Raw genomic sequence first — 24344 nt, forward strand, 5'->3', positions numbered from 1 at the left:
CAAGCTGGGCTCCGAAACACCACACATCAGTCTCTCCACTGCCGTGTGGTTTGTGGTATGAAAACAGTAATTTATCCATCTGCTCTATGTAAGGGACTTGCTTATTTTTACAGGCATGCCTCAACGTTAGTCTCAGAGGGCTGAGGGTGGTCGTATTATCTAGCTTAGCTCCTACACCAAGCCTGGGAGTGGGTATTTGTGCCATCTCTCTCATACCTTTTACAGATGTGGAAACTAAGGCTCAGAGAGGGTGAGTCACCTTCTCAAAGCTGCACAGCTGCAACGTGGGCTGCGAACCTGGGCTCCCTCAATTCCGGAGCCCAGGGGCTCTCCATACCCTACATGCACCCTTGGTCCTTGCTGGCTTCTCCTCTCAGCTCCGTCCCTGGCCCCCTGCCCTCCCTCCCCCAGAACACCCTCCCCACACCTGGCCTTTAGTCTTCCCTCCTCCCCACCCTCCACCAGCCTCCTTCCAGAGAAGGGGCCCAACCGGAAGGCCAGTTCATGTTCGGAAATTCCACCCACGTGAGCAACCCGGAGCCAGGGATTCTGGGCAGCAAGTGGCTTTAGGAGAAACTGAAACTTGGCTCTCTGGGGGCGGAGTGGTCACTGGGGATTTAAAGAGCTGCCACTTCCTTAGGCCCCCAGAGGGCACTGGAAGGTCGCGGCTGCCGAGGGACAGGGACGCTGCACAGGCGGCTGAGCTTCTGCTTCCCTTGCCTCAGCCATGCACCTCTGCGGGGGCGATGGGCTGCTGACCGGGACAGTGAGTACAGGGGACCAGGGGTGGGGATGAGAAGGGGAACATGCCTGGGGGACGAGTACCCAGGCAATGAGGGGTGCAGTTGGGAGCTCCGAGTCCCAGCTCTGTCCCCAAGGGCTGTGTTACGAAGGGCTCCACACACCCCTCTCTGAGTCTCACTTTCTTACCCTGAAGTCAGAGCATTAGAATGAAACCTTTCCAGCTCTCATGTTGCAGATCCAGTTTCCAGATGAGAACTTGGCCTCTGTCTACCTGTTCCCCCCTCACGGGAGCCTTCTCTTCCCTCTCCAGATTCCCTGGGCTGTGGTTTCCCTCAGAGGCCCTGCCCCTCTCATAGGACCCACGGCCCCTGGCCCCCACCCCTTTGCTCGCAGTGGGTCCTTCCCTAGCCTTTGTCTCTTGGTCTCCCAGTGTCTAAAATGAGCCTGCTGTGGCCATGGACCCCTAGGAGCATGTGGCCAGGATGGAGCTGGGGCACAGAGTCCTCTGCCAGGGTAGCCAGAGTCTCACCTGAGGTCGTTACACAAAGCACACCCCCAGAGTGACTTGGGAGGGGTTTGGGCTATGAGGTCCCCAACAGTCCCTCTTGCCCTGACTGTCTGGGCTCTGAGCATTTGGATTAAATATTTTGTCTAAGTTTCATTGACCCCAGAGTAGGGATGGTCACTACTGTCAACCTTTAAGTCCACTCCTCTGTCAGAACGGACTCTTCATTCATTCATTCTTGGGTACTGCCCCGCTAGAATGTGAGCAATTCGAGGGCAGGGATTTTTGCCTGTTTTGTTCACTGCTGTGTCCCCCTAGCTTAGTGTCTGGCACATAGCAGGTGCTTAATAAATGTTTGTTGAGTAAGTGAATGTCAGCTCTGGGCCTGAGCTGGGCAGGGGCACATGGAACTGAGTCGGCCCCTGGCCCTGTCTTCACGGGCTTACGCTGGGAAAACCAGCACCTTGACTGTGGGAAGAACAGGAATGGGAACAGCAGCAGCTGACCCCCAAGAGCCACCTGCTCAGTAGGTTTTTCTCCTCTGCTCCTACAGCAGCCCATAAGTGAGGCGCCGTGGGGCCACCACTGCAGGGATGGGGTGCCTGGGCCCAGAGAAGTGAGTGACCTGCCCAGAGTGTCAGGGCTGCATGAATATGGGGTGTGGAGTCAGTCCTGTCTGGGTTTGAACCCCAGGCTCCCAGCTTCCCCGCTCGTGCCTGCCCCACGTGAGCTGTGAGCAGGACACAGAGGTGAGGCTGACATTACACGAGGTGGGCAGCACCTGCCGTGGGGGGGATGTGGGCACTGAGGGAGCAAGAGGGGCCTCAGGGAGAACGGGGACCCTCGGAGGCTTGACTCAAGGGGGAGGACTTGGCTGTACAAAGAGTGGCCAGGACAGAGGATGCAAGGCCCCTGCTGGGACCCTGAGCCCTCTGCCTGGTTCCCTGTAGGACCCTGAGGAGCATCAGAGGCAGCTGAAGAAGAAACAGAAGAACCGGGCAGCCGCCCAGCGCAGCCGACAGAAGCACATGGACAAGGCAGACGCCCTGCACCAGGTGGGGACACCTTCCTTTCCTGTCCCTGACTCCACTCCCCTGGCCCAGCCACCCCTTCTCCATTGTGCCTGTGAGCAGTTCTCCCCTAAACTGTTGTTGCCTGGGTTTGGGAGGAGGAAAGGGTCCTGTGCTGAGATTGGGGAATTTCTGAGTGTTGAGTGCAACCCTGTGCCGGGTACACAACTGGCTGCAGGGACACAAAGGTTCATCCCCAGCCTGGCCCTGCCCTTAAAGCACCCCAGTCTAGGGGAAAGGAGGCAGGGAGGGGAGGCAAATGGGGACAGCCCCGCACAGTGGCCAGCTGAGGCCCTTGCTAAAATGCAGACTCTTCCTCCCTCGCCAGGTCTCGCGCATGAGGCCAAGTGGGGCCCAGAAACCTGTATTGTCATTAATAGCCCTGGAGTCAGCACTCAGGCGGTGGCCAGGACCACATTGTGAGAACTCTGGCTCAGGGTTGGGAAGGGCGAGGTGTGCAGGCCCAGCTGCCAGTTGCTTCCTTTGCTGAGCTCCAGTCCCATCTGAAAAGTACCACAGACTGGGTGGCTTAAAGCAGACGTTGATCTCTCACAGCTCTGGAGGCGGCGAAGTCCAAGATCAAGGTGCGAGCCAGCTTGGTTCCTGGGCAGGGCTCTCTCCCTGACTGGCAGGTGGCACCTCCTCCCTGTGTGCTCAAGGCCTTTCCTCGGTGCACGTGCACGCAGGAGCAGAGAGCACGATCGCTCTCCCTTCCTCTTCTGCTAAGGCCACCAATCCTACTGGATCAGAACCCCACCCTTCTGACCTCATTGAATCCAAATTACTTCCTAAACACCTTATCTCTGAATATAGTCCCATTGGGGGTTAGGGCTTCAACGTCTGAATTTGGGGGTGGGGACACGATTCAGTCCATAGCACACAGGTAGTGGCAGCAGGCGGTATAAAGAGGAGATGAAGTCTGAGCTGGTCTTGAAGGGTGAATAGGAGTTTTCCCAGAGGATGAAGGTGAGAAAACGCACCGGGGTGAATGAAACGGTGCTGGCGCAGGTACAGGGGGCAGCAGGCACCCTGCAGACAGGCGAGAGTGAGGACCGGTGCTTAGGACGGTGCCTACGAGACCCTGTGCTTTCACCTATTCCTTCCTCCCCGAGACGCCTGTTCCAGAGTATTGAGTGCGTGACAGGCACGGGCGAGGCATCGGAGGTACAGCTGTGAGGGCACTCCAGCCCCACCGCAGGGCTTATGTTCTCGTGGGAAAGCCAGACAGACAGACAAATGATCCAGAAAGTATTCGGGATGAAGTCGTTCCAGTTGGTCAGCCTTATGAGACATAGAAGTGAGATTTTTCCTGCATTTTCCCATTTTGCCATCACAAACGGTTATTTAGAGCTGCACGTTGATTCCTGTCCCAGTGGGTTCCCAGAACCCGGCGATCAGCTGATTCAGGGGTGCCGAATCGAACACACCTGTGGTGTCAACCTGTAAAACGGTCCCCTGAATCCTCCCACAGTGCTCCAGTGGCCAAGTCCGGGGCACTGGCGGGTCTGGCAGTGGCATTAAGTAGACTCAAGTGTCCGAGACAGATGACATGAAAGTCGCCACGTGAAGACCAGGTCAGGACCAGCACGGGGAGAGGGGTGGAAGAGCATCCAGGCAGAGGAGACGGGAAACGTGGTGAGGAAGCAGAGTTCATGTGAGGGACAGGAAGAAGGCGGGAGAGAGAAAGCTGGAGGTCTGAGCTGGGGCCACCATGCAGGCCTCAAATCCCATGACAGAGACTTTGGATCCTGCAGGTCATGGGAGCCTTTAAAGGGCTGTAACTTACAATTAATGACACATTCGCTGAACGGCTCCTCTGGGCAAGAGAATGGGGTGCTTTGGGGGCACATCAGTTAGGCTGGTGGAGACCCCAGGCGAGGAATGGTGCTGGCTCCGGGGACCAGTGGTGGGAGGGAGAGCAGACAGTCTGCCTGGTCAGGAGGTGGAACAGGGACACTTGGTGCATGGTTGTGAAGGGCAGGCCACAGAATGGCCAAGGGGTTCCAGCTTGGACACTGAGCTGGTGGTGAATCCCTGAAGTCAGGGGCCCTGGATGGGGACAGGGCCCATGCCAGGTCCCTGATGCTGGCTAACAGCCCCCTCCCTGCCCATCTGCTTCTCCTGCAGCAGCACGAGTCCCTGGAAAAACACAACCACACCCTGCGGAAGGAGATCCAGGCCCTGCAGGCAGAGCTGGCATGGTGGAGCCGGACGCTGCACATGCATGAGCGCCTGTGCTGCATGGACTGTGCTTCCTGCTTGGCTCCAGGGTCCCCGGACTGCTGGGACCAGACTGAGAAGCTCCTGGTCCCCACCCCCCATGGAAAACAGGGCTGCCAGGAGCAGCCAGGCTTATTCCAGAGTCCAGTCTGTTCTCCCCCAGCTCAGCAACTCTCTCCGGGTCCACAGCCTCATGATTCCCCTGGTCTCCTCTCATGCCCTCTGCTCTCACTGTCCCTTGACACCGCTGTGGTTACTGCACCTCCTGCCCAGCTGTCACCCAGCCCTGTCCTGTCTGCCTCACCCACTGGCTACAGCCTGCTGGAGTCTTCCTCTAAGCTCAGTGCCCTCCTGCCCAGCCCCACAGCCCAACCTGACCCTCTACAGCCCCTCGGGCTGGAGCACTCCACCGGGGGCAGGCTGGGGTCCTCTCCCCACAACCCTTCCCCTGCTCTGAGGCTTGCGTGTCAGCAGAGCAGGGAGCATGGGCCTGCTTTCTCTACAGCAGATTGGCAAGGGCTGAGTGTGGATCCCAGCCCCCACCCTCTACTGGCCTTCCCTCTGCTCTCCTCTGCTCAAGTCCACTTCTAACCTGGTCCCTGGAGCTGGGCTGGCCCCTCCCTTGGGCTCAGGAGGCAGCCTCAGCACATGGGCATCTCCTCCATTGCTCCCGGAGGCTGCCCCGAGAAGCTGACTGCACATTGGAAAAGGAAGCTGTCCTGAGTGCCTGCTGCTGTGGCAGGCCCTGTCACTGCCACTGTCTTATTTCAACCTCAAAATGGAGATTATCACCCCACTTTTTCAGATGAAGGAGCAGAGGCCCAGAGATGTCCAAAGTCACACAGCCTTTCTTGGGACCTGAAACACCACCATCTGCTCTTCCCTATCCGGGTGGGATCCTGGCCCAGGTGCCCTAGGGGCTGAAGTCCTGGAAACTGAGGGCTGGTGCGAGGAGGTGCACACGCTGGGAGCAGAGAGGGCCTCTCCCCTCTGTCTCATGATTCCCCAGGCTGGAGCCCTGCAGCCCCAGAAGCCCCGCCCTCGCTGGGGCCGGTCCAGAGATCAAGCCTGGGTGGATAGAGGCCAAGCAGAAGCCCTAAAGTGGACTCGTTCTCCCCAAAGTAGTGTTTTCAGTGCCAAGAAACTGAAGCTGTGGGTAGCAGTGGAGGAGAGTCCTGGAGCAGGCCCCTCTGGGGTTTCTGGAGGTTGAGTACCCACAGCCATACCAAGGCTTCTGGGAGATTCTGCAGGGTCCGCTCTCCAGGCTCTTCCCAAATTCCTCCTACCTCCTCAGGGCCCCCAAGGCTGTGATGGGAGAGCCATTCATCTCACACACATAAGGCAAGAGGGGAGAATGAGGGAAGAGCTGGATTTGCACCTGGCAGCAGGTCTCTGGTAGCACTTCCGTCCCTGTGCAGTCCCCAGGCTCCCACTACTTGGACGCCTCCTACGCAGCTCCCTCGTTGCCCTTTGGCTGGGGCTGACAGCAGCCAAAGAGCAGAGCCTAGGACCAGATGGGAGCTCAGCAGCAGTGTCTGCTGCAAGAGGGGTTCTCGCTGAGACTCCAGGACAAGCACTCTAAGTGGGCTTGAGGTGACAAACCCCAGCTCTTCACTCAGATTTACACATACATGTAAGCAAGACGCTGTTAGTATTTCACACACTCCTGGGTGCTGAACACAAGTCTTGGCACATAAGTGATGGCAAATAAAGTGTTTTCCAGTCCTTTTTGCTTTGCCTACTTGTTTGTTTTTCTTTTTGTTTTGATACAGTAGGGTCTTGCTCTGTTGCCCAGGCTGGAGCACAGTGGCGCAATCATAGCTTACTGTAACCTTGAACTCCTGGGCTCAAGCGATTCTCCTGCCTCAGCCTCCTGAGTAGCTGGGACTATAGGTACACACCACCATGCCCAGATAGTTTTTAAATTTTTTCTTTCAGAAACAGTTTCTCACTATGTTGCCCAGGCTGGTGTTGAACTCCTGGCCTCAAACAATCTTCCCACCTCAGCCTCCCAAGGACTGGGATTACAGGCATGAACCATCACACCTGGCCTGCCTAGCTGTTTAAAGCTCTGGTTGTACCTATACTGTTGAAACCAAAGTGTCTTTGAAAGAAGAGGGAATAGTCTAGAATCTTAAAGGTGGGTAATCCCTCATGAACCACCTAATCTCCCTCCCATACTACAGATGAGGAAACTGAGGCCCAGAGATGGGATGCACTTGCCCAAGTGTATTAGTCAGGGTTCTCCACAGAAACAGAGCCAACAGGATGTGTGTGCATATGTGCGTGTGTGGGTGCATGTGCCTGTGTGGAGAGAGAGAGAGATTTAATAAATTGGTTCACATGATTATGGAGGCTGGCAAACCCAAAATCTGCCGGGTGGACTGGCAGGCCACAGACCCGGGAAAGAGCTGATGTTCAAGTTCAAGTTCAAAGGCCATCTGCTGCAGAACTTACTCTTGCTTGGGAAAGGTCAGTCTTTCTATTTTAGTCAGGCCTTCAACTGATTGGATGAGGCCCACCCACATCCTGAGGGCAATCTGCTTTACTCAAAGCCCCCCAATTTTAATATCAATCTCATCCAAAAATATAGTCACAAAAATATCCAGAATAATGTTTGACCACGTTTCTGAGCACCATGGCCCAGCCAAGATGACACACAAAATTAATCATCATGCCAGGGTCCCGTAGCAATGACAGGTCGAAGGATTGAGGATGGCAGCAGAGCCAGGGTCACCAGCAGTTTCAGAGTGAGCGAACTGGTGGCAAGGAAGCCAAAATGCAGCTGATTGGGGGTGGGCTGGAGTCTAGGACAAGAGTCAACATGAGGCACTGGAACCAGGACTCAGCGTGGGGGATGAGGATACTGTGGCCTGGCTGTGTTGACACACCCTAAGTAAGTCAGGCACTGTGCTGTGTTTTACTTGGATTAAGTCAATGATGCCTCTAGTAACTCTGTGAAGTATGCTTATCATCCCCACTGTTCAGAAGGGGAAACTGAGGCCCAGAGGAGTTAAGCAGCAAGCCCAAGATCACAGAGCTAGGAAACCATGTAGACTTGGTTCAACAAAGAGGAGCCCCTTAATTGCAGGCAATCTCACCCTCAGCCTTCCCTGGCCTCTCACTGCACGTCCTGAACGGAGAGTGGCACACACCGATGACGTGACCCAGGAGGCTACGACTGTACCTTGAGCTCAAAACAAGTAAGAGAGGGGAGCGATTGCTTAAATTAATGTTGGTCTGCTCATGTGATAGACGCCTGAAGAGCTGCTAAAAATGAAAAATTCTTTGATGATGATTTAATGAGGTGAGAAGATGCTTGTGACACATGAAACAGAAAAAATAGAGCGTGTAACTGTCACTACAGTTTGATATTAAGTTTGTTCAAAAACATAAACAGAGTAAAAGGAGTGGGAGGAAATGTTGTAGATTCTTGAGGAGGAACAAGTGCTAATATCTGTGAATCCCCAAATTTGTAAACACAGCTACCACTATAGCATAAGCTTTCCACTGAATATATCCTGGAAATCTATACCTGGGTGTATTAGTTATCTGTTGCTGCGTAACAAATTACTCTGTGGCCGGGCATGGTGGCTCACACCTGTAATCCCAGCACTTTGGGAGGCCAAGGCAGGAAGATCGCTTGAGGTTAGGAGTTTGAGACCAGCCTGGGCAACATAGCGAGATCCCATCTCTACGAAAAATTTTAAAAACTAGCTGGGTATGATGGTGCATGTCTGTCGTCCCAGCTACTCGGGAGGCTGAAGCAGGAGGATCACTTGAGCCCAGGAGTTTGAGGCTGCAGTGAGCTATGATCGCACCACTGCACTCCAGCCTGGGCAACGGAGTCAGACTCTGTCCCTAAAAAGACAAAACAAAACAAATTACTCCAAAACTTAGTGGCTTAAGCAACAAACATTTATTGTCCCACAGTTTCTGTGGGTCAAGCATCAGGGGTGACTTAGGGTGCCTCTGGCTCAGTCTCATACAGGGCTGTAGTCCAGGTTGGGATTATAGTCATCTCAAGGCTCAACATGGGGACGATCTGCTTCCAAGCCCACTCATGTGGCTGTCTGCAGGCCCCAGGAGAGCCACTTCTGAGCTTGCTGCTGACTGCGGAGCTCTGGTTCTGGGAAGTTATTGGCTGGAGACACTAGTTCCTTGCCACGTAGGCCTCTCCATAGCCCGTTTGACATAGCAGCTGGCTTCCCTCAGAGAAAGCAAGGAAAGGTGAGCAGTGTGGAAGTGTTGGACTGTTTATAACCTGATTTCAGAAATGACATCCTGTCACGTTTGCCATATTTTCTTCATTAGAGGCAAGTCCCCAGATTAGCCCACACCCAGGGGAGAGGATTACATGAGGGCATGAAAACCAGGCGGCGGGCTCGCGGGGGCCGTCCTGGGGGCTGCTACTACGCCGGGTAAGAGGCAGCACTTGCGCGGACCCTTCTGTTCCCTTTCTCCACCAGCACTAGTGTTGGCTTTCTTTGGAGAGGCCATTTTTCAGAAGGAAACAGTTTGTGTCCCTTCGCAACAGTGGCAATGCCCCCCGCAGTGAGCGGAGATCTGGAGACTTCCTCCGAGCTCTCACTGAGTGGGACCAGAGGGCTCCAACCATCCACAGAGGGGCTTCCCAGTGTCCTTTCAGCTGCAATAGCTGGAGTGGGGGAAACGTCGGTGAACGGGCAGAAGCTGAGACTCAGGACAGAAGCGCAATGCTAAGGGGCCAAAGGAAACAGAGGCAGAGGCCAGGCCCGTGACAGCACCACCAGCAGCAAAGTGACCTTGAGGAACCCTCTATCTCTCTCTGGGCTGTATTTCTTTCATTTAGTCTTTCATTCATTCATTTAGTCATGTTGTCAGTCAATTAATATTTATTGAGCACCCAGTATATGCCAAACACTATCATAGGTGCTGGGGATACAGCAGTGAACAAGGCTGTGGACATCCCTGCTCTTAAGGTACTAATAGTCAAATCAGGGGAGACAGAGACAATAAACACAAATAAATAAGGTAATTCAGAGAGTGGCATGTGCTATAAAGAAAATAAAGCAGGGAAAGTTGAGAGTCTGGTGAGGGTACTGCTTTTTTAGAGAATTCAGGGAAAGGGTCTCTAAGGAGGTATCATTCAGGACTAAGACCTGAATGTCAAGAGGGAGTCAGCCATGCAAAGATCTAGGATAAGAACATCCCAGGCAGCAGCAATGGCATGTGCAAAGGCCCTGGGGCAGGACAAAGCTAAACTAGAAATGAGGCCAATGTGGCTGGAGCACAATCAATTAGGAGACAGAGAAAGATGAAGTCTGAGGAGGGTCCAGAAAAATTGTGTAAGCATATGAAGGATGTGAGATTCTTCCCACATGAGTGGGAAAATTTTGAACAGGGGAATACACTGATTTTTTAAATTCATTTAAAAAATATTTATTGAGCACATACTCTCAAATGCTGTCTTAGGTACTTGGGATAAGGAAGGGAATAAACAAAAATGCTTACATTTTAGTGGGGAAGTAGAGGGAGGAGGAATTGGACAAAAAGAAAAGAGGAATTTTTTTTTTTTTTTTTTTTTTTTTTTTTTTTTTGAGACAGAGTCTCACTTTGTTGCCCAGGTTAGAGTGAGTGCCATGGCGTCAGCCTAGCTCACAGCAACCTCAAACTCCTGAGCTCAAGGGATCCTCCTGTCTCAGCCTCCCGAGTAGTTGGGACTACAGGCATGCACCACCATGCCCGGCTAATTTTTTCTATATATATTTTTAGCTGTCCATATAATTTCTTTCTATTTTTAGTAGAGGTGGGGTCTCGCTCTTGCTCAGGCTGGTCTCGAACTCCTGAGCTCAAACGATCCGCCCACCTCGGCCTCCCAGAGAGCTAGGATTACAGGCGTGAGCCACCGCGCCCGGCCAAGAAAAGAGGAATTGAGAGGGTCAGAGTGCAGAAGCTGCAATTTAAAATAGGGTTGTCAAGGTAGATTAATAGGAAGAGGACATTTGAGCAAAGACTTTAAGGAGCAAGTGAGTTAGCCATGTGGAGATGTGTTCCAGGTAGAGGGAAGAGCCAGTGCAAAGGCCCCGGGGCAGGAGTGAGCCTGAAGTATTTAAGTCAGGAAGCTGGTGTGGCTGGCCTGAAGGAGCTGGGGGAAGGTAGCAGCAGGTGAGGTCAGAGAGATATCCAAGGGCTAGATCATAGGGACCACTGTAAGGGCTTTGCTTTTTTCCCATGAATCAGAGAGCTTGACATTTAAAAAAGATGAAATTTTCATGGGTGAGACGAGAAAGAGGAGCGGTCAGAAGAGGTGCTTTATAGATGGAGCCGATGGATGTGCTCATGGATCGGATGTGGGCAAAGGGAGGGAGGAAGGATGACTGAGATTTGGGGCCTGCGCAGTTGATGGTTGGTAGTCCCAAAGCCAGGAGAGACTGGAAGAGGAGCAGTTTGGGGTTTGTGTGTGTTAAGGAGGTGGGGCAGGAGCCCTATTTTGGCCATGTTAAATCTGAGATGCCTATTTGACATCTGACTAGTTAATAAGAGTTTAGAGATTGGAGAAAGGTCAGGACTGGATATATAGCCATCAGTGGACAACGAGGGATGGGCAAGATGACCTTGAGGGTCCAAGCAGCCTGTGCCTCCACAAGGGCCTCCTCTTCTAGTGCACCCAGAGCTCTCAGCCCGACACTCCTTCCCTCTCCACTCCTGCACGCCTAGAAGCTGCCTCTGCCACTCCTCTTCAAATGCTCCTTCCTCTAAGAAGCCTCTGTAATCTTCCAAGTTAAGTGACCTCCCTCACCACACCTTCCCTGTGCCTCTCACCAGCATCTATCTTTCTCCTCGTGGGGCTGTGTCTTCCTATCTTCTCGTCTTCCTCAATCACAGCACCAATTTGGCACACAATGAAAACTTTAAAACAGCCCATGTTTTAGGAGGCAGCAAAGCATAGTGGTTAGAGAGCTTAGGCTCCAGGCCGGGAGCGGTGGCTCACGCCTGTAATCCTAGCACTCTGGGAGGCCGAGGTGGGCGGATCGTTTGAGCTCAGGAGTTCGAGACCAGCCTGAGCAAGAGCGAGACCCCATCTCTACTAAAAATAGAAAGAAATTATATGGACAGCTAAAATATATATATAGAAAAAATTAGCCGGGCATGGTGGTGCATGCCTGTAGTCCCAGCTACTCGGGAGGCTGAGACAGGAGGATCGCTTGAGCCCAGGAGTTTGAGGTTGCTGTGAGCTAGGCTGACGCCACGGCACTCATTCTAGCCTGGGCAACAGAGTGAGACTCTGTCTCAAAAAAAAAAAAAAAGAGAGAGAGCTTAGGCTCCAGTGCCAGACAGGATAGGGTTCAAGACCCAGCTCTACTATTTCCTGGTCCAACTTCTTTGAGACTCAGTTTTCTCATCTGAAATATGGGGACTAAAAAAGGTTACCCACCTACAATCTACCCCACATATATGTATGTGTGTATACATATTCATATAAGGTAGATAAATGCAATAGAAAAGCACATGTTCACCAAAAGACATGAATAAGAATGTTCACATCAGCAGTATTCATAATGGTAGAAAACTGGAAACAACCCAAATGCCCATCAACTTTAGAATGAATAAATTGTGGAATATTTTATACAAGTTAATGGTATACAGCAATGAGAATGTACAAATTATAACTGGAATAATATAAATAAACATCACAAGCATCACAATGACCTACAGAAGCTAGACACAAAAGAGGAGACAACTTTTATGATCCATTTATATAGAGTTCAAAATAGAAAAAAATAATCTATAGGGTTAAAAAGTCAAGATGGTGGTTACAGTTAGGGGACAGCCCCTGGAAGGGTACAAGAAGGCCTTTCTAGTATGCTAATATTCATAATGTTCTGTTTCTTGATCTTTGTGGTTTGCATGAACATGTGCATTGTATAAAAATTCATTGAGCTACACATTTATGATGTGTGCTCTCTTCTGTTATGTCTGATACACTTCAGTAAAAAGGAGCTGCATGTAAGGAGTAGATCACAGTCCATGGCACATAGTAAGTGCTCACTAAACGTTAGCTAGTCGGAATGTATGAAATAACCCATCCCTTGCCCCCAAGTGAAATCCATTAACAATCAGAACCATGGACAGATCAGAGCCTGTGCTCAAGGAAGGCTGGAGGAAAAGGAAGAGATCTCAGGTCTGACATGGGACCTGAAGCAGGAAGGAATCTAAGACCTTTCCTTTTGGATTAGTGGTTCAGTGCCTCTTGGGGCATTCCCAACCTGCAGAAAGGAGACTATTCCTTGGGGACTGAGTGTCTCTGTGTGTGTTCATGCAGAAATACATTCCATCTTAAAAGGTCTACAGCCCCTTGTTTTTCTAAGCCAGTGAATGTTGAAATCTCCCTAGAGAGGCCAGTCCTGGGTCTACTATATCCAACAGCATGTCTAGGCTCTTGCAAGCTTTTCTCCCTTTCTTGAGCTTGTGTTAGGGGACAGGGAAGAGACTCCAATCAGGGTAAAAATAGCCTACGACAAAAGATCTCTCAGTCATGTCCAGACTCCTGACGGACTCCCTGGGGGTGGCCTGTGCCCAGTGACTAGAACAGGCTCCATGGAGGATTCCTGAGCACACTTGAGCCTCCAGAGGCCCAGTCTTTTGAGTTAGGTCCAAACACAAAACTTCTCCCAGGAGTACTCTTCTGAAGGGGTCTCTCCAGGTGGGGAAGGGGTTACCGGGTCAGTGGGTCACCTCCTTCTTGGGAGTTTCCCCTCCTTCCTGGGGTTCTCTGCTTATGTCCTATGACAGCCAGCACCGGCAGGAATCAGCTCCCACTACTATTTTAATAAAACAATGCTCAAAGACCTCCAAAGTCTGGGCTGAGCCTGGACGGATTCAGAGGCCTCTTTAAAAAAATCTATCCCACCCATCACCTCTGTAAGCTCTACATGGCTCACATCTGAGGTTCTATGGCCTTACTGTGACCCAGACACCCAATGTACAAAGAAGGAGTGATGAAGTGACCTCCTGAATTACAGTATCCTCCCTTAGAAGACACCCCTTGCCCCCACTCCCAGGCTGCCTCTCTGAGCCGGGTCAGTTCTACTTCCTGCGCCCTGCCAGATGAGTCTCTGGCCTGCCAGCTGAGCTGAGGGCCTGGTGGGTAATTGGCCTGGTGGGTAATTGGCCTGGGAAGCCCAAAGGGAGGTGGGGAGGGTGCGGGAAGGGGGAGTCCCAGGTGCTGCAGGAAGTGGAGCTGTTGATTAAGTGGCTCCTTCTCTCAGCCTGGGGACTGGGGAGCTGCACAGGCCCAGGGAGCAGCAGCTCTTAAAGGAGACAAGATCTGCTTCTGCAGGGCATTGCCCCAAGAGCTGCGGGGGGTTGGAGAGGACCCCTGTCCCCAACACTTCACTCTTCCTCCCTACGTTAGGCTTCTTCAGAGGACAGGGTTTGTTCTGTCCTCTGGGCCTCACAGGCTGAACTGCTCAGTGAGAGTGAAGCCAGCTATGGAACCCATGTGACCAGGGCCCCTCTGAGAAACCCTTCTGGGAATGCCTGGGAGAAAGGGCCAGGAGAGGGCCAAGTAAGCCCCAGCTCCAGCTCAAAGGGGGTGGGACAATAGTCAAGACCAAGGAAACCCCCTGAAGGGTCAGGCGTTCAGATGGTTGTGAAAAAGCACAGCAATGGTGGCCCCTTGACAGTCCCCCGCCCAGGGCTTGGTCCTGAGAAGCCAGTTAGCACAACCACACATCAGAAATGCTTTATCCAAAGGTTATCTGAGCTGGTCCCCACCAGCAGGAGCAGCCTCCCCTGGGAACTTAACATGCAAATTCTCAGCCCTGCCCCAGATCTAATGAATCAGAAACCTGGGGGCTGGGTCCAGCAATCCATACACTTTCTAGGTGATTCTGATATGCATTCATGTTTGAGAACTAGCATTGGTATAATTGGACAGGACTCCACGACTAGGATGCCCAGTAAACTTCATTTATTCGCAAATTCATTTACATTCATCAAATATTTATTACCACTTCTGTGCTAGACCCCTGTTGAGCCCCACAAGGAACCCAAAGTGGGGTAAATCTTAGTCCCACCCTCCAGGCAGACTGACCAATAAGTACAGGGAAAGCAAAGAAAGCCCCAGGAAGAAGTTGCTCTGTCTGGCTAGGGGGAAATAGAGAGGGCTTCCCAGAGGAAGCAGCATTTGAGCTGGACCTTGAAGGATGAGCAAGAATCAATAGGCAGAAAATGAAGGGATGGGGATGGGGAGGCGGTGGGTTCCAGGAACCTTTTTCTGAAACCCAAATCTAACTTTTAAAAACACCTTATTGCTTTGGGGATATATTCAAGTGGCTCAGCACAAGCTTCTTCATGATCTAGCCCCTACCTCCCTCAGCAACCCCATCTCCTGCCACTCCACACCTTCATTTCTTATATGTGAGTGACACTGAACTTACACAGAGCATCTATTTCTTATCGACAAGCCTTTGCTCCTGCTGTCCCTTCTGCCTGGTATGTCCCCTCTTGCCTCTTACCCATCCTTCAGGATCCAGTGCAGGTGTTTTCTCCTCCAGGAAGCCCTCCGGACTCCTCCGGGCTGATTAAGTATCATCCTCTAAGTCCCAAGGCCTGAAACACAAGTGCATCAGTGCTATTACTGAACTGTATTTTAAAATCTGCTTCATGTTAATTCCCTTGTTAGAATGTGAAATCTAGTGAATAGGCCTCCCCTTCAACTGGGTGTCCCTAGGGCCCAGTGCACAGACTAGCTTGCAGTTGAGATTTCAATAAATATTTATTTAGCCAAGGAAAGAAGGAAGGGAGAATGTTAAATAGGAGGTCCAGAAAACACACACACACACACACACACACACCCTGCGAGAATGGTGAAGAGTCCGACAGGGTGCTCATCCCAAAGGCAAAGGTGCAAAATGCTTTCCCTTCCGGAAGGATAGCACTGCTGGAAAAAAAAATTTTTTAAATGCTTTCCTTTACATAAAACCTGGAAGAGAGAAGACAGTGCTGAGCAGCCAGGAGCCTCTTGCCATGTGCTTGCTGGCTTGACAGATCTCGTATATGTGCTTTGAATTCAGTTGTCATCTGTTAAAGTGTTCACTCAGTATGTCAAGCTAAGTCTTAGCACTGTAAATTGTTTCTGAATTGGGATAGAGGTTTATTAATACTCAAGAATCCCAACGGCATGTGAAAAGGTGCTCAAAGGCAAGGCATAGTGGCTCAGATCTGTAACCCCAGTGCTCTGGGAGGCTGAGGCAGGAGGATTGTTTGAGGCCAGGAGTTCAAGGCCAGCCTGAGCAACACAGTGAGACCCCATCTCTATAAAAAATTAAAAAAATTAGCTGGGCATGGTGGTACGTGCCTCTGGTCCCAGCTACTCAGGGGGCTGAGACAGGAGGATTGCTGGAGCTCAGGAGCTGGGGGCAGCAGTGAGCTCTGATTGCACCATTGCACTCTACTCTAGCATGAGTGACAGAGCAAGACTCTGTCTCTTAAAAAAAAATCCTTAGTCATTAGGGAAATGCAAATTAAATGTACAAATAGATACCATTACACATCTAATCTACTGAAACATCAAACTTTTTTTTTTAATTTGTAATAATATTTTTGTAGAGATGGGGCCTCGCTATGTTGCCCAGGCTGGTCTTAAACTCCTGGCCTTAAGTGATCTTCCTGCTTCAGCTTCCCAAAGTGCTGGAATTACAGGCATTGAGCCACCAGGCCTGGCCTGGAATGGCACATATTTTTTAAACTGAAAATACCAAGTGTTGGCAAGGACGCAGAGCTGGTAGGAATGTACAATGTACAGTTACTCTAGAAAACATTTTTGTAGTTTCTTATAAAGTTAAACACACACCTATAATCCAGCAATCCTACTTCTAGATATCTACTTTAGAAATATGAAGACTTAAATTTACACAACCTATAAGCGAATGTTCATAGAAGCTCTATTCAAAATTTCCAAAATTGGAAACAACCCAAATGTCCATCAGTAGGTAAATGGATAAACAAATGATGGCATATCCATATAACAGAACACTACTCAGCAATAAAAAGGAATGAACTATTGATATACAAACAACATGGATGAATCTAAATGCATCACGCTAACAGAAAGAACCTAATTCCAAAAGGTCACGTACCATATGACTCCATTTATAAGACATTGTGAGGCCGGGCACGGTGGCTCATGCCTGTAATCCTAGCACTCTGGGAGGCCGAGGCGGGGGGATTGCTCAAGGTCAGGAGTTCGAGACCAGCTTGCGCAAGACCGACACCCTGTCTCTACCAAAAATAGAAAGAAATTATATGGACAGCTAAAAAAAAAATATATATATATATATATGTTAGTATGTATGTGTGTGTGTGTGTGTGTATATATATATATATATATATAAATTAGCCGGGCATGGTGGCGCATGCCTGTAGTCCCAGCTACAGGAGCCTGAGGCAGTAGGATCGCTTAAGCCCAGGGGTGTGAGGTTGCTGTGAGCTAGGCTGACGCCAAGGCACTCTAGCCCGGGTGACAGAGAGAGACTGTGTCTCAAAAAACCAACAAACAATCGGTGGATAAGTCCCTGAGCTACAGACAAGCGTCCAAGCTCCGGCGGGCGGGACCGGACGCCACTCCCAGCTCTCGCGTCCTGCGTCCAGCGCCGGTATCTCCTGGGCACCGGCCCAGCGGCGCGCACGTCAGGCGCGCGCCCGGAGGGGACGAGGTTGGGTAGCAGCGCGGCTGCGCGTGCGCAGAAGGCCTGGCGGGTGCGCGGCAGAGACCCTGGAGGTCGCGGGCGAGCGAGCCAGTGCTCAAAGCCGGCTCCTTGAGGTCGGCAGGTGCCGTGTTCAGAGAGCATTTCTTAGTGGGTATTCCGGCCGTGGCCACTTTTCTGAGACGCGAAGGACCCCTAGTGAGTGTGTGAGACAGAGCCTGGGAGCTCCTTGGGGCTGAGGTAACGGCACACAGCGAGCGGCCCGGTGCCCCCGCCAGGTTGGCTTTGGGTTTCTTTTATCTCTGAGGGAAGTTTCTGGCCCGGGCCCCACCGCTCGGCAGCTGCAGTGTATTCCCCCTCCCCCGAAGGTCGCCTTCTCAGCCCCAGGCCCCTGGGACGCCCGGCACACCGAGGTCCGGCCCGTGCCACTGCTGGGCCCAGGCGGAGGAAGGGCCCTCAGGCAGCGCGTCCCGCGCGGGTGACCAGCGCAGAGAGCCCGGGACCCCGGGGCCGACCCCATGGACCCTGCTTCCTCCCACCCCCCACCCAGCTCCGCTCACCCAGCCCTTAGCAAAACCTTCCGCAGTAACCACAGTCTTCCTTCTGCTCTGTAACACCCTCTCACCCAGGCTTAGCAGTTGCCGCGAAAGCGAGACTTCTTGCAGTGAAACGTGTCCTGTCCCATCATGCCTTAATGATCTGAATGAGTTTCTGGCTTTCAAATGCCCGATTTCACCTGGGAAGTGAATAGTTGAGTCACGGCACTCAATCAGATCTCAGCTCAGCTCCCCGGGTCCTGGACTGAGTCTTGGCACCTGGAGTAGTGGATAGAAAGATGCAAACAAGTATACTTTGCTGAGCAGCTTTTATTTTCAGAGCTCTAGTTCCTTCGTTTGTGCCTCTGCAGGCAGTAAGCCTGTCACAATATCCAACAGTCCACCTAGATCTCTCCAGATGTCTCATGGCACCTCAAACTTGGGCGTTTCCAAATACAGACTCAAAATCTTTCCCTTAAAAATTTACTTACCAAGGCTCCTTTTTTTCAGAAAGTGGCACTTTTATCTCTTCAGTTAGTTGCCCAAGCAATGGGGAGTCATCCTTGACTGTTCTCTCTCTCCCACCCCATCACGTCACAAAATTGTTACTAGGCACCTTCCTAATCAGTCCCCTTCTCTTCATCTCCACTGTTTTCACCGTAGGCCAGGCTGCTGTTAGCTTCTGCCTGGAACCACAGGAGTCTCCTAGCTGGTCTCCTTTCATCTGCTCCTGTTCCGGGTTGTTTCCCACATTACAGCCAGAGAGATTTTTTTTTTTAAGTCACAGCCATCTGGTCATGTCATCTTTTTGTTATACCCTACAGTGCCTTCTGATTGTTCTTAGGATAGACTCCATAATCCATAACCTGGTTTGTAAGAAAAGGCCTCATCCCTTCCCTATACTTTTCTTCCTAGATGATCTCATCCATTCCTGTAGCTCCACATACCATCTAAATACTGATGACTCCAATGCGTATTTCCGTCCTCATTTCCATCCCTTGCACAGTAGGAGACTGCATCCACTTGGATGTCTCATAGGCCTCTCAGACTTAACCACAACAGAACTGTTTGTTCCTCCTGCCCTCTCCCCACAAATCTTTCTCTAGAATCCTTCCTCCCCTCAGTAAAGGGTACGTCCCATTGTCTACCTAATTGCAAAGGTCAAAAACCTAAGAGCCATCCTTGATTCCCACATCTAGTCTATTAGTTAGTCTAAAATATACCTCAAACTATTCACTAACTCCTAAAACTCCGAGTCCAAATCAGCAGCCTCTCTCTCTTGGACTACTACAGAAGCTTCCTAATTTGTCTCCCTGCTTCTGTTCTTGTCCTCTTACAGTTCATCTTCCTCTTGGCTGGCAGATTATTTAGATATTTCTAAAGCATACATCAAATCATTTCTTTCCTCTTTATAAAGCCCTTAGCATAAAATCTGGACTCTTTACAATGGCCTACAAGCCTTACATGGTCTGGCCCATGCCTAACACTCTGACTTCATCTGCCTCTCTGTCTTCATTCTCAGCGTTCTAATCGCATTGACGTTTCTGTCCATTAAACTACCCATCAAAGGGCATCTGTGCTTGCTTTTTTCCCTGTTTGGGATGCTTTTCCCCCTGATCTTTGCATGGTTGTTTCCTTTTCATTAAGGCCTCAACTCAGCTGTGATCCCTTCTGAAAAGCCTTCACTGGCCATGCTAGCTAAAGCAGCTTCCTGGTCATTCTCTAAGATAAAAACCTATTGCATTTTCTTCATACTATGTAGTGTACCTGAAATTACATTTATTTATATGTCTATTGTTGCTCTCCACACCTCCTGAAATGTAAGCTCTTAAAGACAAGGAATTGTGTCTCTCTTGTATTAGTGCCCAGAACACTGCCTGATGCACAGTAGGGCATCAGATGTGTGCTGACTCACTCATCTGTATAATCTCATAGCATTGTCTTTCTTGCCCACTGTGTTCCAGGTTACTATACTTCTCTCCTTTAAAAGTGCCATGCTTTTTCTCAACTGAGGACTGTTGCACCTGCTGTTTTCTATACCCACCCCAGACCCTATGCTTACTCTCCATTTGTGCTCATCCTTCAGAAATCAGTCACTTACTTAGAGTGGGTTTCCCTGACTCCAGTCTAGGTTAGGTTTCTCTTTAACATGTTCCTGTATCACCCTATATTTTTTTGTAACAGTCACCACACTTAAAACTATTTGTAAGCTCTGTGCAGGCAAGACCAAGTTCTTATTGTTCTCCACTTTACCACTTAGTTTCTGGCACACATCAGGAATGCAAGGATTTGTGAACTGAATGAATGAACATTGACTGAACACAAGATTGAGAGGATCAAATCAGGTAAAAATTAGGAGAGTAGTTAATATGAAGTGTAAGTTAGCTGGATCTGCTGTGCCTATTTCAGAGAAGTTTTTGGTTTGTTTAAGATAACAGATATGAAAGCATTGTATAAACTGAAGGTGCTTTATAAATACAAGATTTTTTTCCTTTTTTTTTTTCCTGCCAAGGCCTAGTCAACATCTCAGATTCCGATGGTCTGATGGCCTTTCAAAGTGCAGAGCTTTCTGTTTCTTAGCAATAATTAGCCCAATTCTGTTATTTTAGAGCCATGCTCAGGTGGTAAAATATAAAGAACTGAGGCTATTATTGAGTCTAGGCTAGTTTGTGAGGTAACCACATTCTTGACACCCTTCATTCAGCTGGACTACCTTGCTGTGGCAATATATCTGAGTTTTAGTCTGGCCCTTACTGTATGACCTTGGCCAAATCAGATTATCTCCTCATGGCAGGTATATCTTTTTATAAACCTAGTGATTACAATTTTTTTCTTTTTCTTTTTAATTGTTATGGGTACATAATAGTTGTATATCTTTTTAGGGTACATGGGATATTTTGATACAGGCACACAATGTGAATTAATCAAGTCAGGGAATTGGATATCTATCACCTCAGGCATTTATGATTTCTTTGTGTTAGAAACATTCCAGTTCCACCCTTTTAGTTATTTTAAAGTAACATTGTTGATTATAGTCACTTTGTTGTGCTATCAAATATTATTCATTCTATCTAACTATATTTTTGTACCCATTAACCATCACCACTTTATCCTCCTCCTCCCTGGTGCCCTTCCCAGCTTCTGGTAACCATCATTCTACAATCTGTCTCCATGAGATCTTTTTTTTTAATATTTAGCTCCCACATATGAGTGACACGAGAGATTTGTCTTTCTCTGCTTAGTTTGTTTCACTTAATGTAACGTTCTCCACTTCCATCCATGTTATTGCAAATGGCAGGATTTCGTTCTTTTTTATGGCTATATATTTCATTGTGTATATGTACCACAATTTCTTTATCCATTTATCCATTGATGGACACTTAGGTTGATTTCAAATCTTGGCTATTGTGAATAATGCTACAATAAACATGGGAGTGCAGATATCTTTTCAATATACTGATTTCCCCTCATTAAAATATATGTGCAGCAGTGAGATTACTTGTCATATGGTAGGTCTATTTTTAGTTTTTTGAGGAACCTCCATACTGTTCTGAGTACAATTTTTGTCTCCCCGTATCTCACCAGAATTGGATTAATGTTAGCAAAATAACAGATTTCCTAACTGAAATTTGTTCTCCTTATATAAAAAGTCATTTTCTTTTCTCTCTCTCTTTTTTTGTTTGAGAGACAGAGTCTTCCTCTGTCACTTGGGCTGGAGTGTAGTGGCCGCATCAGAGCTCACCTCTACCTTCCAGTCTCAAGTGATTCTCCCACCTCAGTCTCCCAGGTAGCTGGGACTATAGGTGCATACCACCACACTCAGCTATATACACACACACACATACACATATATGTGTGTATATATATATATTTTGTGTGTGTGTGTGTGTATGTGTGGAGATGGGGGTCTTGATATGTTGTCCAGGCTGGTCTTGAACTCCTGGTCTCAAATAATCCTCCAACCTTGGCCTGCCAAAGTGCTTGGATTACAGGTGTGAACCACTGTGTTGGCCTTCTTTTCTTATTAACTTAATTTCTTCACAATCTGCCATTCTTTTATACCAAGAGCAAAGCTGTATCTTTTGGAAGTTTTCTTTTGACACTTTCCTGTATCTTTCTTATGCTACTTAGACCTGTAAGATATGTACATCAGAGACTTAGAGTTTATAGCTCAAAATTGTAAAAGATGCTTCCTTTCTCTCTAGCTAAGGATATTCTCTCTACCATTTGCCCTTCGGAAACTACTGATGCTGCTTCTTTTAATTTTTCCTCCTCAAATTCCTTTTTACCATTTTTTTTCATTTTTAATCTTTTTCTCTACATGTACTGCTTCAGGGCAGTTCGCCCAATGGTGTAACTAAAAAATAAAATGTCCGTCATTGCCTACACTTTTACATCCAAATGCTCTTTGGGTTTATGGGGTTGGTAGGAGAGTGCTGCGGTGAATTCAATGTGATATGAATGCTAATAGACAGGTTGATCTTCATGCTAACAAGCCACAACTACTGGACAGGGTGGTGAGATGAGAAACCATTGCATTTCCAGAATGAGCAGCACAGTCCTTCTACACAATATATCCATGCGACAAAACTGTACATGTAACCCTTAAATTTATACACTTTTTTTTTTTTTTTTTAGAAAAAGCATAATCCTGGACCTATTGGCCAAAGGTAGTTTTTCATTAGCTTTTACATTTGTTAAGGTGGAAGTGGAAGATGCACTTAGGTGCAAAGAGTAATTTAAGAGTAACTTAAGGCCAGGCTCAGTGGGTCACACCTGTAATCCTAGCACTGTGGGAGGCCGAGGTGGGAGGATCCCTTAAGCTCAGGAGTTCAAGACCAGAGTGAGCAAGAGGGAGACCCAGTCTCTACTAAAAATAGAAAAATTGGCCAGGCATGGTGGCGCATGCCTGTAGTCTCAGCTATGTGGGAGGCTGAGGCAGGAGAATGGCTTGAACCCAGAGTTTGAGGTTGCTGTGAGCTAGGCTGACACCATGGCACTCCAGCCCAGGTGACAGAGTAAGACTCCATCTCAAAAAAGCAAAACAAACAAAAAAAGTAACTTAAGTGTAAAGAGTAACAGTGAGTAACTAAGTTAACCTAGGTTAACTTAAACTCCTTTCTGGTTTATTGAGTTGTCTAGTAAGGCCTTTTGATTCCATTTCAAGGTGTCTTCCTAACTCTCTGTTAGGTTTAATTACTCCCCTCCCCCCAAACAAAACAAAATCAAATCTGGCATAATTCCAAGGTCATATCTATTCCTGCACAAATGCCAATGGCATTTTAAAGGTTGTGTCTTACCAGAAAAAGTAAGAAGAAACCTATGAGAAAACAGAATGACATTAATAAGTGTGGAAGTGTCCTAGATGGTCTTATGTTGTCAGTCTCATATCTTATCTATCTCACATCTTTTTTTAACACTTTGTTTAAAAATAAAAGGCTTCTTTATTGGGTAACCTCTTTGCTACATACTATAATAAACAATTATACATGCATTATTTCATTAATCATCCTAATCACCCTGTAGGTAAGAAAACTGAGAATTGAAAATAGAGCTTGAAGACAAACAAATGTGAATGTAACCATTTACATCCAAAATTACAATTCTAAGAAACTTTAATCAGAACAGCTTGGCCGGGCGCGGTGGCTCACGCCTGTAATCCTAGCACTCTGGGAGGCCGAGGCGGGTGGATCGTTTGAGCTCAGGAGTTCAAGACCAGCCTGAGCAAGAGCGAGACCCCGTCTCTACTAAAAATAGAAAGAAATTATATGGACAACTAAAAATATATACAGAAAAAATTAGCTGGGCATGGTGGCGCATGCCTGTAGTCCCAGCTACTCGGGAGGCTGAGGCAGGAGGATCGCTCGAGCCCAGGAGTTGGAGGTTGCTGTGAGCGAGGCTGACGCCACAGCACTCTAGCCTGGGCAACAGAGTGAGACGCTGTCTCAAAAAAAAAAAAGAACAGCTTATATTTTGGTTTGATATCTTTGTACCCATAATGAGTTTGCCTGAGTCGCCCAGAAGCATAAGAGTGACCAGGGTTATAATTTAATAAAATAACTCACAGGGTGATATGTTGTAATAGAAAATGCATGAGCCAAAGGATCCACAATCCTGGGGCACTAATCCTGGTTCCATACTGGATTATGTGACCTGTGGAAGTCATTGCTTTCTTTGGTGAAGTCACTTCCCTCTCATCCCCTCTAAAATGAAAGGCATGTCCAGCTATAGGCATCCATGAATCTGTAATTGGAAATAGAGGCTTTCAGGGAGTCTGAATCTACTTCAGCAAAGGTGGGCAGACATCTAAGACCAGCCAAGGACTTCTGAAAGAAGAAGTGGTCATCTGTCCTCAATTACATTTCTAAAATGTCTTTGGATTCATGATATCAACAGGATTTCCTTATTTTGTTGCTCACACTCATTAGTGGTCACAGAGCCTATCATGTGCGTCTGTTCAGTAAATGTATTTTGAATAAATGTTTATGGAAGCTCTTTTATTCTTCAATATTGTGGAGGATTTTCCTATCAAATATCACCAGATATATTTAGTGACAATACTTCTTTATTGTCTCCT

The 24344-nt window shown here is 48.7% G+C and overlaps 2 protein-coding genes across 2 annotated transcripts in view; both read left to right on the plus strand.

Annotated features, from left to right (window-relative positions):
• Positions 1-705: 705 nt before the first annotated feature.
• Positions 706-6245, plus strand: BATF2 (basic leucine zipper ATF-like transcription factor 2). The gene is made up of 3 exons (XM_069470215.1): positions 706-766; positions 2200-2304; positions 4447-6245. The coding sequence occupies exons 1-3, from the start codon at positions 728-730 to the stop codon at positions 5128-5130; spliced, it is 828 nt and encodes a 275-aa protein (XP_069326316.1). The 5' UTR covers positions 706-727; the 3' UTR covers positions 5131-6245.
• An 11070-nt stretch (positions 6246-17315) lies between these two features.
• The window catches only part of MAJIN (membrane anchored junction protein), a 30557-nt gene continuing 23528 nt past the window's right edge, over positions 17316-24344 (plus strand). The window contains exon 1 of the mRNA XM_069471623.1: positions 17316-17471. The gene's annotated coding sequence lies outside the window, so the exon portion shown is untranslated. The remainder of the gene's footprint in view (positions 17472-24344) is intronic.

This window comes from Eulemur rufifrons, chromosome 6 (assembly GCF_041146395.1).
Source record: "Eulemur rufifrons isolate Redbay chromosome 6, OSU_ERuf_1, whole genome shotgun sequence".
Taxonomy (NCBI): Eukaryota; Metazoa; Chordata; class Mammalia; order Primates; family Lemuridae; genus Eulemur; species Eulemur rufifrons.